The 20,295-nt window shown below is 43.9% G+C and overlaps 1 protein-coding gene across 1 annotated transcript in view; it reads left to right on the forward strand.

Annotated features, from left to right (window-relative positions):
- Positions 1–19,972, forward strand: part of tjap1 (tight junction associated protein 1 (peripheral)) — a 222,187-nt gene extending 202,215 nt beyond the window's left edge. The window contains exon 8 of the mRNA XM_078213519.1: positions 11,932–19,972. Within this exon, the coding sequence (XP_078069645.1) occupies positions 11,932–13,251 (1,320 nt within the window). The 3' untranslated portion in view covers positions 13,252–19,972. The remainder of the gene's footprint in view (positions 1–11,931) is intronic.
- The last annotated feature ends 323 nt before the right edge of the window (positions 19,973–20,295 follow it).

A 20,295-nucleotide genomic window follows, 5' to 3' on the forward strand; every position in this document is an offset into this window, starting at 1 on the left:
TTGAGGGGAGTACTGAGATGCAGGCTGTTGGACTGGATGGGATTGATGTTCATAAGGAGGAGGTGTTAGCAATTCTGGAAAGGGTAAAAATAGATAAGTCCCCTGGGCCGGATGGGATTTATCCTAGGATTCTCTGGGAGGCTAGAGAGGAGATTGCAGAGCCTTTGGCTTTGATCTTTGTGTCGTCATTGTCTACAGGAACAGTGCCAGAAGACTGGAGGGTAGCAAATGTTGTCTCCTTGTTCAAGAAGGGGAGTAGTGACAACCCTAGTAATTATAGACCGGTGAGCCTTACTTCTGTTGTGGGCAAAGTATTGGAAAGGATTATAAGAGATAGGATTTATAATCACCCAGAAAGGAATAATTTGATTAGGGATAGTCAGCACGGTTTTGTGAAGGGTAGGTCGTGCCTCACAAACCTTATTGAGTTCTTTGAGAAGGTGACCAAAGAGGTGGATGAGGGTAAAGCAGTTGATGTGGTGTATATGGATTTCAGCAAAGCGTTTGATAAGGTTCCCCGCGGTAAGCTTTTACAGAAAATCTGGACACATGGGATTGAGGGTGATTTAGTGGTTTGGATCAGGAATTGGCTAGCTGTAAGAAAACAAAGGGTGGTGGTTGATGGGAAATATTCATCCTGGAGTTCAGTTACTAGTGGTGTACCGCAAGGATCTGTTTTGGGACCACTGCTGTTTGTCATTTTTATTCATGACTTGGATGAGGGCGTGGAAGGATGGATTAGTAAATCTGCGGATGACACTAAAGCCGGTGGAGTTGTAGACAGTGCGGAGGGAAGTGGCAGGTTACAGAGGGACATAGATAAGCTGCAGAGTTGGGCTGAGAGGTGGCAAATGGAGTTTAATGTGGAAAAATATGAGGTGATTCACTTTGGAAGGAGTAACAGGAATACAGAGTACTGGGCTAATGGTAAGATACTTGGTAGTGTGGATGAACAGAGGGATCTGGGTGTCCATGTGCATAGATCCCTGAAAGTTGGCACCCAGATTGACAGGGTTGTTAAGAAGGCGTACGGTGTGTTAGCTTTTATTGGTAGAGGGATTGAGTTTCGGAGCCAGGAGGTCATGCTGCAACTGTACAAAACTCTGGTGCGGCCGCATTTGGACCAGTTCTGGTCGCCGTATTATAGGAAAGATGTGGAAGTGTTGGAAAGGGTGCAGAGGAGATTTACCAGGATGTTGCCTGGTATGGTGGGAAAATCGTATGAGGAAATGCTGAGGGGCTTGAGGTTGTTTTCGTTAGAGAGAAGAAGGTTAAGAGGTGACTTAATAGAGGCATACAAGATGATGAGAGGATAAGATAGGGTGGATAGTGAGAGCCTTTTTCCTCGGATGGTGTTGGCTAGCACGAGGGGACATAGCTTTAAATTGAGGGGTGAGAGATATAGGACAGATGTTAGAGGTAGGTTCTTTACTCAGAGAGTAGTAAGGGCGTGGAATGCCCTGCCTGCAGCAGTGGTGGACTCGTCAACGTTGAAAGCGTTCAAGTGGTTATTGGATAAACATATGGATGATATTGGAATAGTGTAATTAGAGGGGCTTTAGATTGGTACCACTGGTCGGCGCAACATTGAGGGCCGAAGGGCCTGTACTGCGCTGTAATGTTCTATGTTCTATATTAATCTCCAGATCTCACATCTGTTTCCTCCCCAATATTAATTTCCAGATCACACATCTGCCCCATCCCAATATTAATCTCCAGCTCACACATCTGTCCCCATCCCAATATTAATCTCTAGGTCACACATCTGCCCCCACCATAATGTTAATCTTCAGATCACACATCTGCCCCAATCCCGGTATTAATGCCCACATCACACATCTGTCCCCATCCTAATATTAATCTCCAGATCGCACATCTGTTCCCCATCCCAATATTAATCTCCAGATCACACATCTGTTCCCCATCCCAATATTAATCTCCAGATCACACATCTGTCCCCATTGCAATATGAATCTCCAGATCACACATCTACCCCAGCCCAATATTAATCTCCAGATCACACATCTACCCCAGCCCAATATTAATCTCCAGATCACACATCTACCCCAGCCCAATATTAATCTCCAGATCACACATCTACCCCAGCCCAATATTAATCTCCAGATCACATATCTACCCCAGCCCAATATTAATCTCCAGATCACACATCTACCCCAGCCCAATATTAATCTCCAGATCACACATCTGCCCTACCTCGAAGGTGTAGCTGGGGCGATCAGTAAGTTTGCGGACGACACGAAAATGGCTGGACTTTCAGATAGTGAGGAATATTGTCAGAGGCTACAGAAGGATATAGATAGGCTGGAAATTTGGGCAAAGAAATGGCAGATGGAGTTCAATCCAGATAAATGCGAAGTGATGCATTTTGGTAGAACTAACGTAGGGGGGAGCTATACGATAAATGGCAGAACCATAAAGGGTGTAGATACGCAGAGGGACCTGGGTGTGCTAGTCGACAGATCCTTGAAGGTGACGTCACAGGTGGAGAAGGTAGTGAATAAGGCATATGGCATGCTTGCCTTCATAGGACGGGGCATAGAGTATAAAAGTTGGCGTCTGATGTTGCAGTTCTCACGTTGATGAGGCACATCTGTCCTCACCCCAATATTAATCTCCAGAACACACACCTGCCCCCATCCCAATATTAATCTCCAGAACACACACCTGCCCCCATCTCAATATTAATCTCGAGGTCACGCATCTGTCCCCATCCCAATATTAATCTCCGGATCACACATCTGTCTCCATCCCGGTATTAATGTCCACATCACACATCTGTCCCATCCCAACATTCATCTCCAGATTACACCTCTGTCCCCAACCCAATATTACTCTCCAGATCACACATCTTTTCCCCCATCCCAATATTGATCTCCAGATCACTCATCTGTCCCCATTGCAATATTAATCTCTAGATCACACATCTGCCCCAGCCCAATATTAATCTCCAGGTCAAACATCTGTCCCCATCCCAATATTAATCTCCAGGTCAAACATCTGTCCCCATCCCAATATTAATCTCCAGATCACACATCTGTGCCCATCATGGTATTAATCTCCAGATCAGTGACCAGTGGAGTTCCGCAGGGCTCTGTACTGGGACCTCTGCGATTTGTGATATATATAAATGATTTGGAAGAAGGTGTAACTGGTGTTATCAGCAAGTTTGCGGATGACACGAAGATGGCTGGACTTGTGGATAGCGATGAACATTGTCGGACAATACGGCAGGATATAGATAGGCTGGAAAATTGGGCGGAGAAATGGCAGATGGAATTTAATCCAGATAAATGTGAAGTGATGCATTTTAGAAGAACTAACGTAGGGGGGAGTTATACAATAAATGGCAGAGCCATCAGGAGTATAGAAACACAGAGGGACCTAGGTGTGCAAGTCCACAAATCCTTGAAGGTGGCAACTCAGGTGGAGAAGGTGGTGAAGAAGGCAAATGGTATGCTTGCCTTTATAGGACGGGGTATGGAGTATAAAAGCTGGAGTCTGATGTTGCAGCTGTATAGAACGCTGGTTAGGCCACGTTTGTAGTACTGTGTCCAGTTCTGGTTGCCGCACTACCAGAAGGACGTGGAGGCTTTAGAGAGAGTGCAGAGAAGGTTTACCTGGATGTTGCCTGGTATGGAGGGTCTTAGCTATGAGGAGAGATTGGGTAGACTGGGGTTGTTCTCCCTGGAAATTCGGAGAATGAGGAGAGACCTAATAGAGGTGTACAAAATTATGAAGGGTATAGATAGAGTGAACAGTGGGAAGCTATTTCCCAGATCGGAGGTGACGATCACGAGGGGTCACGGGCTCCAGGTGAGAGGGGCGAGGTATAACTCCGATATCAGAGGGATGTTTTTTACACATGGAGTGGTGGGGGCCTGGAATGCGCTGCCAAGTAGGGTGGTGGAGGCAGACACGCTGGCATCGTTTAAGACTTACCTGGATAGTCACATGAGCAGTCTGGGAATGGAGGGATGCAAATGAATGGTCTAGTTGGACCAATGAGCGGCACAGGCTTGGAGGGCCGAAGGGCCTGTTTCCTGTGCTGTACTGTTCTTTGTTCTTTGTTCTTTATCACACATCAGCCCTATCCCAATATTAATCTCCAGCTCAAACACCTGTCCCCACCCCAATATTAATCCCCAGATCACACATCTGGCCCCACCCCAATATTAATCTCCAGATCAAACATCTACCTCACCCCAATAATAATCTCCAGATCACACATCTGTCCCCATTGCAATGTTAATCTCCAGATCACACATCTGTTCCCATCCCAATATTAATCTCCAGATCACACATCTGTCCCTACCCCAATATTAATCACCAGGTCACACATCTGTCCCCATTGCAATATGAATCTGCAGATCACACATCTGTCCCCATCCCAATATTAATCTCCAGGTTACATATCTGGCCCCATCCCAATACTAAAATCCAGCTCACATATCTGGCCCCATCCCAATACTAAACACCAGATCACACATCTCTCCCCATCCCAATATTAATCTACAGGTCACACATCTGTCCCTATCCCAATATTAATTTCCAGATCACACATCTGTCCCCAACGCAATATTAATCTCCAGATCACACATCTGGCCCCACCCCAATATTAATCCCCAGATCACACATCTGGCCCCATACCCATATTAATCTCGAGATAAAACATCTATCTCACCCCAATAATAATCTCCAGATCACACATCTGTCCCCAACCCCAATATTAATCACCAGATCACACATCTGGCCCCATCCCAGCATTCATCTCCAGATCTAACATCTATCTCACCCCAATATTAATCTCCAAATCACACCTCTGTCCCCATCCCGGTATTAATCTCCAGGTCACACATCTGGCCGCATCCCAATATTAATCTCCAGATCACACATCTGTCCCCCACCCCAATATTAATCGCCAGGTCACCCATCTGTCCCCATTGCAATATATATATCTCCAGGTTACATATCTGGCCCCATCCCAATATTAATCTACAGGTCACACATCTGTCCCCATCCCAATATTAATTTCCAGAACACACATCTGGCCCAACGCAATATTAATCTCCAGATCACACATCTGGCCCCATCCCAATATTAATCTCTAGATAAAACATCTATCTCACCCCAATAATAGTCTCCAGATCACACATCTGTCCCCATTGAAATATTAATCTCGAGATCACACATCTGTTCCCATCCCAATGTTAATCTCCAGATCACACATCTGTACTCACCCCAATATACACATCTGTACTCACCTCTGTCCCCAACCCAATAGTACTCTCCAGATCACACATCTTTCCCCATTGCAATATTAATCTGCAGGTCATACATCTGTCCCCACCCCAATATTAATCTCCAGATCACGCATCTGACCCCAACCCATTATTAATCTCCAGATCACACATCTGTCCCCAACCCAATATTCATCTCCAGATCACACATCTGTCCCCACCCCAATATTAATCTCCAGCTCACACATCTGGCCGCACCCCAATATTCATCTCCAGATCACACATCAGTCCCCAACCCAATACTCATCTCGAGATCACACATCTTTGCCCAACCCAATATTAATCTCCAGCTCACACATCTGGCCGCACCCCAATATTAATCCCCACATCACACATCTGTCCCCATTGCAATATTAATCTCCAGATCAAACATCTATCTCACCCCAATAATAATCTCCACATCACACATCTGTCCCCATTTCAATATTCATCTCGAGGCCACACAACTGCCCTCATCTCAATATTAATCTCGAGGTCACACATCTGTCCCCATCCCAATATTAATCTCCAGATCTCTGGCAATGATCTTTGCGTCATCAATGGAGACGGGAGAGGTTCCGGAGGATTGCGGTTGTGGTTCCGTTCTTCAAGAAAGGGAGAAGAGATAGCCTGGGAAATTATAGACCAGTGAGTCCAACCTCAGGGGTTGGTAAGTTGATGGAGAAGATCCTGAGAGGCAGGATTTATGAACATCTGAAGAGGAACATCTGAAGAGGAATGTCTTGTGAAAAGGAAGAGGGAAGCTTATGTAGGGATGAGGAAACAAGGTTCAGATGGCTGGATTGAGGGTTACAAGTTAGCAAGGATTGAGCTGAAAAAGGGGCTTAGGAGAGCTAGGAGGGGACATGAGAAGTCCTTGGCGGGTCGGATCAAGGAAAACCCCAAGGCTTTTTACTCTTATGTGAGGAATAAAAGAATGACCAGGGTGAGGTTAGGGCCGGTCAAGGACAGTAGTGGGAGCTTGTGTATGGAGTCAGTAGAGATAGGAAAGATGATGAATGAATACTTTTCTTCAGTGTTCACCAAGGAGAGGGGCCATGTTTTTGAGGAAGAGAAGGTGTTACAGGCTAATAGGCTGGAGGAAATAGTTGTTCAGAGGGAGGATTTACTGGCAGTTTTGAATAAACTGAAGGTCGATAAGTCCCCCGGGCCTGATGAAATATATCCTAGGATTCTTTGGGAGGCAAGGGATGAGATTGCAGAGCCTTTGGCTTTGATCTTTGGGTCTTCACTGTCCACGGGGATGGTGCCAGAGGACAGGAGAGTGGCGAATGTTGTTCCTCTGTTTAAGAAAGGGAATAGAAATGACCCTGGTAATTATAGACCGGTTAGTCTTACTTCGGTGGTTGGTAAATTGATGGAAAAGGTCCTTAGGGATGAGATTTACGACCATTTAGAAAGATGCGGATTAATCCGGGATAGTCAGCACGGATTAGTGAAGGGCAAGTCGTGCCTCACAAATTTGATTGAATTTTTTGAGGAGGTAACTAAGTGTGTTGATGAAGGTAGGGCAGTTGATGTCATATACATGGATTTTAGTAAGGCGTTTGATAAGGTCCCCCATGGTCGGCTTATGATGAAAGTAAGGAGGTGTGGGATAGAGGGAAAGTTGGTCGATTGGATAGATAACTGGCTATCTGATCGAAGACAGAGGGTGGTGGTGGATGGAAAATTTTCGGATGGGAGGCAGGTTGCTAGCGGAGTGCCACAGGGATCAGTGCTTGGTCCTCTGCTCTTTGTGATTTTTATTAATGACTTAGAGGAGGGGGCTGAAGGGTGGATCAGTAAATATGCTGATGACACCAAGATTGGTGGAGTAGTGGATGAGGTGGAGGGCTGTTGTAGGCTGCAAAGAGACATAGATAGGTTGCAAAGCTGGGCTGAAAAATGGCAAATGGAGTTTAACCCTGATAAATGTGAGGTGATTCATTTTGGTAGGACTAATTTAAATGTGGATTACAGGGTCAAAGGTAGAGTTCTGAAGACTGTGGAGGAACAGAGATATCTTGGGGTCCATATCCACAGATCTCGAAAGGTTGCCACTCAAGTGGATAGAGCTGTGAAGAAGGCCTATAGTGTGTTAGCTTTTATTAACAGGGGGTTGGAGTTTAAGAGCCGTGGGGTTATGCTGCAACTGTACAGGACCTTGGTGAGACCACATTTGGAATATTGTGTGCAGTTCTGGTCACCTCACTATAAGAAGGATGTGGAAGCGCTGGAAAGAGTGCAGAGGAGATTTACCAGGATACTGCCTGGTTTGGAGGGTAGGTCTTATGAGGAAAGGTTGAGGGAGCTAGGGCTGTTCTCTCTGGAGCGGAGGAGGCTGAGGGGAGACTTAATAGAGGTTTATAAAATGATGAAGGGGATAGATAGAGTGAACGTTCAAAGACTATTTCCTCGGGTGGATGGAGCTATTACAAGGGGGCATAACTATAGGGTTCATGGTGGGAGATATAGGAAGGATATCAGAGGTAGGTTCTTTACGCAGAGAGTGGTTGGGGTGTGGAATGGACTGGCTGCAGTGATAGTGGAGTCAGACACTTTAGGAACATTTAAGCGGTTATTGGATAGGCACATGGAGCACACCAGGATGATAGGGAGTGGGATAGCTTGATCTTGGTTTCAGATAAAGCTCGGCACAACATCGTGGGCCGAAGGGCCTGTTCTGTGCTGTACTGTTCTATGTTCTAATAGTATGATCAGAAATAGCCAGCACGACTTTGTCCAAGGCAGATCATGCCTTACGAGCCTAATTGAATTCTTTGAAGATGTAACTGGACACATAGACGAGGGAAGAGCGGTAGATGTCGTTTATATGGATTTCAGCAAGGCGTTTGATAAGGTGCCCCATGCAAGGCTTATTGAGAAAGTGAAGGGGCATGGGATACAAGGGGACATTGCCTTGTGGATTCAGAACTGGCTTGCCCACAGAAGGCAAAGTGTGGTTGTAGATGGGTCTTTTTCAGCATGGAGGTCGGTCACCAGTGGAGTGCCCCAGGGATCTGTTCTTGCTCTTTGTGATTTTTATAAATGACCTGGATGAGGAAGTGGAAGGATGGGTTGGCAAGTTTGCTGATGACACAAAGGTTGGTGGTGTTGTGGATAGTGGAGAGGGATGTCAGCAGTTGCAACGAGACATAGATAAGATGCAAGACTGGGCGGAGAAGTGGCAGATGGACTTCAACCCAGACAAGTGTGTGGTGGTTCATTTTGGCAGGTCGAATAGGATGAAATGACGTTCACGAGGGGTCACGGGCTGAAGGTGAGAGGGGCGAAGTATAACTCAGATATTAGAGGGATGTTTTTTACACAGAGGGTGTTGGGGGCCTGGAATGCGCTGCCAAGTAGGGTGGTGGAGGCAGGCACGCTGACATCGTTTAAGACTTACCTGGATAGTCACATGAGCAGCCTGGGAATGGAGGGATACAAACGATTGGTCTAGTTGGACCAAGGAGCGGCACAGGCTTGGAGGGCCGAAGGGCCTGTTTCCTGTGCTGTACTGTTCTTTGAAAGAGTATAATATTAAGGGTAAGACGCTTGGCAGTGTGGAAGATCAGAAGGATCTTGGGGTCCGGGTTCATAGGACGCTCAAAGCAGCGTCGCAGGTAGAGGCTGTGGTTAAGAAGGCGTATGGAATACTGGCCTTCATCAATAGAGGAATTGAGTCAGAAATCGGGAGATAATGCTGCAGCTGTATAGGACCCTGGTCAGACCCCACCTGGAGTACTGTGCCCAGTTCTGGTCGCCTCATTACAGAAAGGATGTGGAAGCCATAGAAAGGGTGCAGAGGAGATTTACAAGGATGTTGCCTGGATTAGGTGGCATGCCTTATGAGGATAGGTTGAGAGAGCTAGGTCTTTTCTCCTTGGAGAAGCGAAGGATGAGAGGTGACCTGATAGAGGTGTATAGGATGTTGAGAGGTATTGATAGAGTGGATTCTCAGAGGCTTTTACCCAGGGCTGAAATGGTTGTCACAAGAGGTCACAGGTTTAGGGTGCTCGGGAGTAGGTACAGAGGAGATGTTAGGGGTAGGTTTTTCACTCAGAGGGTGGAGGGTGCGTGGAATCGGCTGTCGGTAGTGGTGGTGGAGGCAGATTCGATAGGGTCTATTCACATACTTTTGAATAAGTTCATGGAAGTTAGTAAGATAGAGGGTTATAGGTAAGCCTAGTAGGTAGGGACATGTTCGGCGCAACTTGTGGGCTGAAGGGCCTGTTTGTGCTGTAGCTTTTCTATGTTCTAGATCTCACATCTGTTCCCATCCCAATATTAATCTCCAAATCTCACATCTGTCCCCACCCTAATGTTAATCTCCAGATCACACATCTGTCCCCATCCCGGTATTAATGTCCACATCACATATCTGTCCCCACCCCAATATTAATCTCCAGATCACACATCTGTCTCCATTGCAACATTAATCTTCAGGTCACACATCTGCCCCAGCCCAATATTAATCTCCAAATCACAACTCTGTCCCCAACCCAATATTAATCTCCAGATCAAACATCGATCTTGCCCCAATATTAATCTCCAGATCACACATCTGTCCCCAACCCAATATTAATCTCCAGATCTCACATCTTTTCCCCCATCCCAATATTGATCTCCAGATCACTCATCTGTCCCCATTGCAATATTAATCTCCAGATCACACCTGTCCCCAACCCAATATTACTCTCCAGATTACACATCTATCCCCATTGCAATATTAATCTCCAGATCAAACATCTGTCCCCATTGCAATTTTAATCTCCAGATTACACATCTGTTCCCCCCATCCCAATATTAATCTCCAGATCACATATCTGTCCTCACCCCAATATTAATCTCCAGATCAGATCACACATCTGTCCTCATTGCAATTTTACTCTCCAGATCACGCACGTGTCCCCATCCCAATGTTAATCTCCAGTACACACATCTGTCCCCAACCCAATATTAATCTCCAGATCTCACACCTGCCTCCATTCCAATATTAATCTCCAGATCACACATCTGTCCCCAACCCAATATTAATCTCCAGATCACACACCTGCCTCCATTCCAATATTAATCTCCAGATCACACATCTGCCTCCATCCCAATATTAATCTCCAGATCACACATCTGCCTCCATCCCAATATTAATCTCCAGATCAAACATCTGTCCCCAACCCAATATTAATCTCCAGATCACACATCTGTCCCCAACCCAATATTAATCTCCAGATCACACACCTGCCTCCATTCCAATATTAATCTCTGGATCAAACATCTATTTCACCCCAATATTAATCTCCAGATCACATATCTGGCCCCATCTCAATATTAAACTCCAGGTCACACATCTGTCCCCATTGCAATATTAATCTCCAGATCACACATCTGTCCCCAACCCCATATTAATCTCTAGATCACACATCTGTCCCAAACCCAATATTAATCTCCAGATCACACATCTGTCCCCATCACAATATTAAATTCCAGATCACACATCTGTCCCCAACCGAATATTAATCTCCAGATCACAGATCTGTCCCCATCCAAATATTAATCTCTGTATGAAATATCTATGTCATCCCAATATTAATCTCCAGATCACACATCTGGCCCCATTGCAATATTAATCTCCGGATCAAGCATCTATCTCACCTCAATATAAATCTCCAGATCACACACCTGTTCCCCATCCCAATATTAATCTCCAGATCACACATCTGGCCCCATTGCAATATTAATCTCCGGATCAAGCATCTATCTCACCTCAATATAAATCTCCAGATCACACACCTGTTCCCCATCCCAATATTAATCTCCAGATCACACATCTGGCCCCATTGCAATATTAATCTCCGGATCAAACATCTATCTCACCTCAATATTAATCTCCAGATCACACATCTGTCCCCATCCCAATATTAATCGCCAGATCGCACATCTGTTCCCAACCCAATATTAATCTCCAGATCACACATCTGCCTCCATCCCAATATTAATCTCCACATCACACATCTGTTCCCCCATCCGAATATTAATCTCCAGATCACATATCTGTCCCCATCCCAATATTAATCTCCACATCACACATCTGTTCCCCCATCCGAATATTAATCTCCAGATCACATATCTGTCCCCATCCCAATATTAATCTCCACATCACACATCTGTTCCCCCATCCCAATATTAATCTCCAGATCACACATCTGTTCCCCCATCCCAATATTAATCTCCAGATCACACATCTGTCCCCATCCCAATATTGATCTTCCTGTCCTTTGGTTTGGAGCTACACCTTTGGCCAACTCCAGATGGCAGCCAGCATGTTTTTCCATTGGCAGCATGGTTAGCTTCGAGTATCCAGATGATCATATTCAGTCTGACATCCTCTCTCGGTCATTGTTTGAAAAGCTATTAATGAGATATCATGACAGGTTTTTCCAATTCAGTAAAACACAGCTGCTTTAAATACTACAAGACAGTTTGTTGTTTGCTGGATCCATGTCCTGCCTTTTGATTTTTTTGTGCTTTTTCAGGCGTATTTCCTGTATTTGGTCAGTAGATGGACAAGACTCATATCTGATGAGAAGGTACACTTCACCTAAATTCGGTGTTGATTCTGTTTTATCTGCAGCTTCCCTTTGTTCTCCAAGAGATGGTAAACAAGCATTTGGAGACCAGTGAAGAGGGCCAGTCAGAACAGGAACCATCTTCGGCTCTTGGTTCATCTGATGTTGTACCAACCTCTGTCATTGCCAGAATTTTAGAGAAACCAGAACCAATGATTCTGAACTCTGCCAAGTCCAGCAGTGGCAACCAACCAATGGCAGAGGATGTCTTTGTTCACGTGGATATGAGCAGCAATGCTAATGGTTTAAAAAATGCAGGGAAAGAGAGAGACCAAGGGACAGCTGAGGAAATCAAGGCTCAGAATGGTGTGTGTAAGAGGCAAAATAGCACAGACAACACTCCTGAAGAACCACCCACCTTTGAGAGACTCAACCCGTATCCCACTCCACCTCAAAACCTTTTCCCTGGACGTAAAGCTGTCATTGAATTCTCCTCAGATGACAAGGTTAAAATACCAAAGGATAGTCCCTTACCAAACTGTACTTATGCTACCAGACAAGCCATATCGCTCAGTCTGGTCCAGGGGGAGGATGATTCGGTTGAACGGCAGAGGACTGTACCTAACAGCCCGTTATCAGATGGAAGGAGGTCAGGACAGATAAGCAGTGAGCAATATCAGTCTCCAAGATTAGGCACACCCAGAACTCCTGGCAATGAGTTTAGATCAGCCCAGTCCAGCCCTTTCAATAGCCCACCTGAAGTTCCAAGTGCATTTGCGAGCTCAACAAGTTCTGAAGAGGATCTGCTTGCAAACTGGCAGAGGATGTTTGTTGAGAAAGTAGCCCCTGCTTCTGAAAGCGTTATTGCGCATCGAACATCTTTCAGCAGTGAAATGATCCTAGAGTTACAGAATAACCTGAGACACAGTATTGACTTGGGTGAGAGGAGACTTGCTAATTCAGATGGAGAGGAATCAGGTCACAGCTGCAGCTTCTCAATCAGTCGAGATTCCAGCTTAGACACAGACAGCACAGATTCAAAAGTGAGGAAAGGCAAGTCCCTACTGGATTATGGGAATGAATTCTCTCGGGAGGAAGAGGAGCAACTGCTGCATACTGTGAGTAGCAATCGACTGAGCCGCCAAGACAGTCCCTTACACAAACAGAAAGAATATGGGGATGTTGGCTCTGGTTCAGTGGAAGAGAGAGAGGTATTACTTCATGAAAGCCAGTCCACCCTGCAGGATGAATTGGAAGAGATTGGAGACAAGCCATCAGTAACCTTAGGACGACAGCAGAGGAGCCCCAAAAGGATGGGTGTCCATCATTTATTACGAAAGGACAGCTTAACAAGAGCACAGGAACAGGGTACCCTGCTAGACTAGATCATGGAGGGTAGGAGCTAAACATAATGGTGTACATTGCAGTGAGATGATGCAATGTGAAACTGGCAATCATAGCAAAAAATTGTTCCAAACTGTTCTGTGTGGAAATTCACAAAGTGTTCACCTGCATAAAGATGGGCCGAAGGAAACCAAACAGTTTGTGCTAAACCTATGTTCAAAGGCAATACTTAAGTATTTTCGAAGAAAATCATTTTGTAATGAATTACATCATTGCAGAAAGAAATCAAAGTTTTGGAACAGAATCGCTGCCAGATGATGGCCGATAATTTTTCAGCATGTTTTGTGTTTTTGGTTTGATTTCAGTGTGTGTCAGGCAGTACAGTGCAGACTTTCCCCTCTCCCTTGCATGTTGTGAGAGCAGTTTGAGTAATTGGATCTTTTGCAGTGGTAGTTTGTTGATTCTCACTGACAGACTTGCAATACAGTCAAGAGTTCAGACTGAAAAGGAGGGAGGATAGAAGGATTTCTTGTTGCTGCACTCTTATTCCAAAAGTTGTGCAAAGTTCCTGCTCTGTTCATCTGCAATGTATATCTGAAATTTACAGTCTCTGTGCTGTGTTTATCTGATCCTAAACACGTTGCTAAAACAGTAACAGGAACACAGACCTATAGGCTGACTTTCCACTGATGTACTTTAAATATATAGGCCGACTTCTCTGTTTCTGGCTGCATTATTTTGACACTGAAATGCCTGATTCTGGAAGGCTGCAATTCTTTAACTGATGGTGATGCCCCCATAAAGTGACCTGCTGTGCCCCTTCTCATACCCTTCTAACAAGCTATTTAGGAGAATATCACAATTATTTGATTGCCATCTTCCATGCGTTCATCACATAGCAGAAGCAGAAAGCTTAATTTTATTTCAGTTTAATAATTTTAAGTATTAATGGTACAAATACTTAGGTGTTCTAAAACTGACCGCAGCAAATATACAATGTGCTCACACTTGGGGCAGTCACTTGTTTAAAAGCACACTCATGGTATCCCAGTTAGTGATTCTAGGCCTACAGTATTATACAGCGAACAAGCAAGGCCCAGTCTAGTCACTGGGTGCTTTTGAAACTTTGGGACATGCAGGTACTTCATGACTTCAGTAAGTATTAACAGTGCCAATAACCCCTACAAATACTAACATACTCCCCATAAATCACTACGAATTGCACATCAGAGCCCAATATACCCTGTACGTGGTAACTCACTCCCCGGATCCCTGTAAGTGGCAGCTCCTTCCCCCGGATCTCTAAGTGGTAATTCCCTGCCCTGGATCCCTGTAAGTGGTAACTCCCTCCCCCTCCCCCTGATCCCTGTAAGTGGCAGCTCCCTTCCCTGGATCCCTGTAAGTGGCAGCTCCCTTCCCTGGATCCCTGTAAGTGGCAGCTCCCTTCCCTGGATCCCTGTAAGTGGCAGCTCCCTTCCCTGGATCCCTGTAAGTGGCAGCTCTTTTCCCTGGATCCCTGTAAGTGGTAACTCCCTCCCCCGGATCCCTGTAAGTGGTAACTCCATCCCCGGATCCCTGTAAGTAGTAACTCCCTCCCCAAATCCCTGTAAATGGTAACTCCCTCCCCTGGATCCCTGTAATTGGTAGCTCCCTCTACCGGATCCCTGTAAGTGGTAACTCCCTCCCTCCCCCGGATCCCTGTAAGTGGTAACTCCCTCCCTGGATCCCTGTAAGTGGTAACTCCCTCCCTCCCCCCGGATCCCTGTAAGTGGTAACTCCCTCCCTTCCCCGGATCCCTGTAAGTGGTAACTCCCTCTCCGGATCCCTGTAAGTGGTAACTCCCTCCCCGGATCCCTGTAAGTGGTAACTCCCTCCCCGGATCCCTGTAAGTGGTAACTCCCTCCCTCCATCGGATTCCTGTAAGTGGTAACTCCCTCCCCGGATCCCTGTAAGTGGTAACTCCCTCCATCGGATCCCTGTAAGTGGTAACTCCCTCCCTCCATCGGATTCCTGTAAGTGGTAACTCCCTCCCTCCTCCCCCCGGATCCCTGTAACTGACTGCTTAATTCCATTGGGAATTTATTTTATTGTGTTTGTTTATCAGTTAATTTATTCTGCCTTTAGAAAGCCATTTCCCTAATGAGATTATAGAGCTACAACTTGGAACTGGAACAATTTACTCACTCTTTCAAGTAGGAATTTAAGTTTATAAATCAGTTATTTTGTTTGTTGTGCTTTTAGCTGTTTTTTGTTTTTTTAATGTATTCTGAAATTCTCCCGTTTAAGGTTGAGATTTTAAAGAAAAATTAGTCTTACAAATGTATATGAAATTTCAAATTTGACGAACATTATAATTGTTTGCTGGAACAGAACTTGATTATTGCTGAAAAGAGACATTTTTGTCAAAGTTTTTCATCTTGCACTCATCAGGACATTTAACTAGAATACCAATGTCAAGGGCGACAACACATTTATACTGTTTAAGAAGAGAGTACTGGATGGTTTGCAAGTGGATTCTGATTGGTAGAGGTCATGGCAAATGCACCAGTTGATGGTAACTGACAGTTAAGTGCCAAGCATTGTTTGAAATTTAAACCAGACAGCCTCACTCTGATCATGGCATTGCCATGAGGAATGAACCAGTGAATGGCCATCGTTTATTTTGTTTGGCTTCCGGTGCACTGAGGACTTGCAGTGTACTGAAAGTTTGCATGAAGAGTGCAAGACAAATTGCCTCTTTTTTCATTATAATAAGATACAAATTTAATTAAAAAACAGGAAATGCTGGAAATACTCAGCAGGTCATTAAAGGTCATCATCAATCTGGAACATTAACTCTTGATGGTCTCCTCAGATGCCTGATCTGCATGTTCTGCAATGACGGCTGTACAGCATCTGAAGTATTTTGCATTTGATCAAATTGAACTGGTCCAGTCCCACAGGATGTTAAACAGGAACTGTATTCAAAACCCAGAGTAACAGAGTCCTATAACACTCATTAGCTAATCAGGGAACTTGACCAAATCACATTGAATCCATGGTGTGGGGATCACTTCTACCTGCTTGTGTTGTCAATCTAAAGTTATTCATTAGGAGATTTGAGAGTATTAGTTATACACTTTTAACGTTATTCATTTGAAATTATGGTTCTGTTGGCGTTTGGAGTTTACTGACTCAGCACAAGACCTTGCTCATAAAGAGCTGGTATAGGTAAAAAGGGTCTCCTTCTGTCCTCTAAAATTCCAAAATGGACGGAACAAATTCAGACAACATAATAACGGAATCAGGTTAAAAGTCCATAGTTCCATTGAGCCTGAAAAATCTGATGATGTTCAGGACAGATACAAATCCAAGGATAACACTAATTTGGCAGCAGTTGTTTGAGGAACATTAAAGAAGTGACTTGAAAATTGAAATTAATTACTTGAAGAACATAGGGAGTGTTTAATAGGTTAATCATACTCTCAAATATTTTAATCACACTTCTCATAATCTGTGTAATTCCTACTGCTTATTCCTTAACTTGAATCTATCCTTTGTTTTGTATAATTAGTGTTGATTTGGAGAGCCTGTTGTTGTAGCTGCTGATTCATTTCTCTCAGAATACTACCTCTATTTATGTGACATTTCTCAGCACTTCACATATCCTGAGAGAGTCAGGCAACATATTCTTGTTCTTTGACGTGTAGTTACAGTCACCTCTGTCATTGTACTGATTCTGCTATTAGAGTGCTCCATTAATCTCTTCATCTCCAGAAAATAGACTGCATTTAATGCTAAACTATCAACTGTAATTAGATATGGAATTGTAATGAGAGACCAGACCACTGAAAAATGTTGAGTTAAAGTCGAGTGAAGTTGTAAATCTCATCCTACCCCCAGATGGCCTACTCCTGCTCCCACTTCTGAGCTTCGATGTGCGCTCCTTTCTTCCGAACCTGGGTCTTCCTCACTTACACGTTCTTGCACATCCGTCAGCACACATTGTTCACTCACTTGCTGGCCTTCAATCACTCACTCCTTCCCCACTCCCTCACAATATTCACTCACTCCCTCCCCACTCCCTCACAATCAGCCCGCCCGCTCCCGCCTCGCCCGCCCGCCCGCTCCCACCTCGCCCGCCCGCTCCCCCCCACGCCCGCCCGCTGCGCCCGCCCCCGCGCCCCGCTCACTGATTTCCAGTAAATCTTCAATGTCTGACTAGAGCTTTCATGTTTTGCCTGGCAGGGCTATTTTAAAATTGCGTTGGATGTCTGTCAGAAAGTACCCAATTTGTCCTGGAGCAGTTTTTTTTTAGCTTGTCAAAGCTGTAATGGTTGCCTCTCCTCTTCCACTCAATTTCAGCTGTTTTATTTTTAAATACAGAGTCAGTTGATGAAATGAAGTGAAAGTTGGTGAAAATGAGCTCAGTGCTGTCACTAGAGTGTACGTCTGGTACACTCCTGATTCTTACTGCCCTCAGTCCTGACTCTTTCAAAATTGGTAAGAGTTTTAACAACACCAGGTTAAAGTCCAACAGGTTTATTTGGTAGCAAATGCCATTAGCTTTCGGAGCGCTGCACATTGTCTGTATCTTTAAGACCTGGTTGGCTGTAAAGATTCGCATCAGTATTGTGTAACTTGATCTTGTGTCTCTGTGCCCTGTTTGAGAGCAGATATCCACTCCATCTGACGAAGGAGCAGCGCTCCAAAAGCTAATGGCATCTGCTACCAAATAAACCTGTTGGACTTTAACCTGGTGTTGTTAAAACTCTTACTGTGTTTACCCCAGTCCAACGCCAGCATCTCCACATCTTTCAAAATCACCAAACATTCCTCAGCCCCTAATATTCCACAAACACATTCCTTCTGGTTGAAGAGCAGTAGAGTGGAAGAAACCTTTTATACTGAAGATTGTTTCCTGGCTAGAGCTGTACTGCTCTCTTTACGGTTTCACTTGAGCTGAATTCACTTCTCTAATCCTTTGATGTTCATGTAATGTCCTTGTGTGGCCCTGAACTGTCAGCTCTTAGTCTATCTCAGGTGGAGTAGAGAATACAGGGGATAACTAAGTAGGTAGATTAATCGACAACCACTCTCCTTGCACCCACTACTGCCTGCATTTGTATTAAATGTGCCAGAATATTTTCAGTATACTTTCAGAAGGTCACTAGACATATACTAAACAATTCACTAAGGTTAAATATATCGCTCCAATTACACTGAAGAATTTTAAAGAGTTATATTTGTGATGAAGTAATCACTTGCACCACGTATTATTAGACCAAAGCTTCTAACTTTGCTCTGAAGTGGTGCCACTTATCTGTATTTAGCAGTGTCCTTTTTTGGCCTCTGGGTGTGTCCTTGCTGTTTATAAGTTTCCACTTGCTAATTTGCAAACATCAGGGTGATTGGATTGACTGAGGCCTCGCTCAGAAAGAGGAGAATCTGAATAATGAATAACTGCCAGTAATCTGCTGTCAGTTAACCCTATGACTGAAATATAAATCCCCAGCTGTTAGATCAGGAAAGCACACTGCAAATGCTGACAGGTGTGAGGTGAGGTGAACTGGTTTGATAACTATGAAATGTCACACTTATCCTCAGTTATCCACGACAACATCTTTGAAACTAACTGTGCTTTTCTTAAGGGGCATGAATCATCATGTACCATTGTATTCTTTGTTATGTAGTATCTTTTGATGTGTAATTGTGATACATTGAGTAAAATATTTCTTTGTGTAAGAGTGTTAACTTTTCAGTGTTAACTTGTCATTATCATAACTTTCAAAGTATCGTTATGGGCAAAATGATTGCTCATAGTCATGCTGAATAATTTATAACATCTCGTTCCATGATATAACTGATGAACATTTTGGGATTTAGTCTAAGAAATTGTGTGGACAATGTTTAGAATTAATTCAGAACATGGGTTGTTTTTTCTTTCTGTACAAAGAATAATCTTCTGTTGTAGAGTGAAAATCTTTGTACAAAGCTGACCATTTTGAGCTAAGCCTAACCTGATAGTTCAGAGATTAAACCTTATTCAATACGCCTAGTCAGCCATGTGTGGGAGCTCAGTTAGAGAGACTGATCCTACAGTTAATTTTGCTCATCGATCAATGAACTGAATCTCAAGTGTTAGTGCTGTGACATCAGCATTGTGTTTTGTTATTTGGGGTGGAATGTTCCATTTTTCAAGATGGCTCAAGTTTCTCCAGGTGAGCGATTGACGAAGCTTTAAAATAAAATTGACCAAGTGACTGTATTAATGCAAATACTTTGCATCTCAAACTTTACACTCAGTGCAGCGCATCCATTTCTCCCTCGACCAGTTTGGACAGCCCACTTCCTTCATGTTGCCATGAATGGTCATCTTTAAATTGTTTTGAAGTGTAACGGTTCATTAACTTCAAAGTAATGCTGGTGTTTTGCATTGTAAATGTAATTGAGGGACCAATGACCTTCCTGGCTGAAGGTGGTTTTGTGGAGTTGAGAGCTCGGCATGACTTAGTTTTCAGTTATACTGAAACTTTGATTGAAGGTCGTGATGAATAGTTGTCTATATCTGTACCATTCCGAGTTGTATGGAGAATGAAAATTAACATTTTTAGTGCTTCCACTTCATTTCTTCAGGACAATCTGTGTTGTAGAATTTTGTAGTGATTCATCTCTGTCTCTCAATTCAAGACTGTTAAACCTTTACGAATTTTATTTTCTCAATTTGTAAGACTGAACGGATGTATATTTTAAACAAAATAAAGTATTTTAAAGTTAACTTTTCACTGCATTTGACTCTTCAGTTTTATTTATAGCAGATTTTACTTGGAAATTAGACGTTGAGATGTTGGTGGTGTTGCAAAGTTGGGTAGAAGAATTGTAGATTGGGAGGTACAAAGTTAGAGTTTGTGAAATAGTAAAATGCTAAGGAGAAAGGAATTTACGTGGTCCCATTAAAAGGTGGTGCTCTTTCTGTGCTTAGAGATTTAAAATGAGTTGATAGCTCTGGGACTCTGGATGTACTTTGCATTTTAAACCTCCAAGCACTGAAACAAAACAGCAGCTTTGAAAGAGACCATGCAATGTTTTTTTTCTCCTCTAGCATT

The sequence above is a fragment of the Mustelus asterias genome, chromosome 5, assembly GCF_964213995.1.
Source record: "Mustelus asterias chromosome 5, sMusAst1.hap1.1, whole genome shotgun sequence".
NCBI lineage: Eukaryota > Metazoa > Chordata > Chondrichthyes > Carcharhiniformes > Triakidae > Mustelus > Mustelus asterias.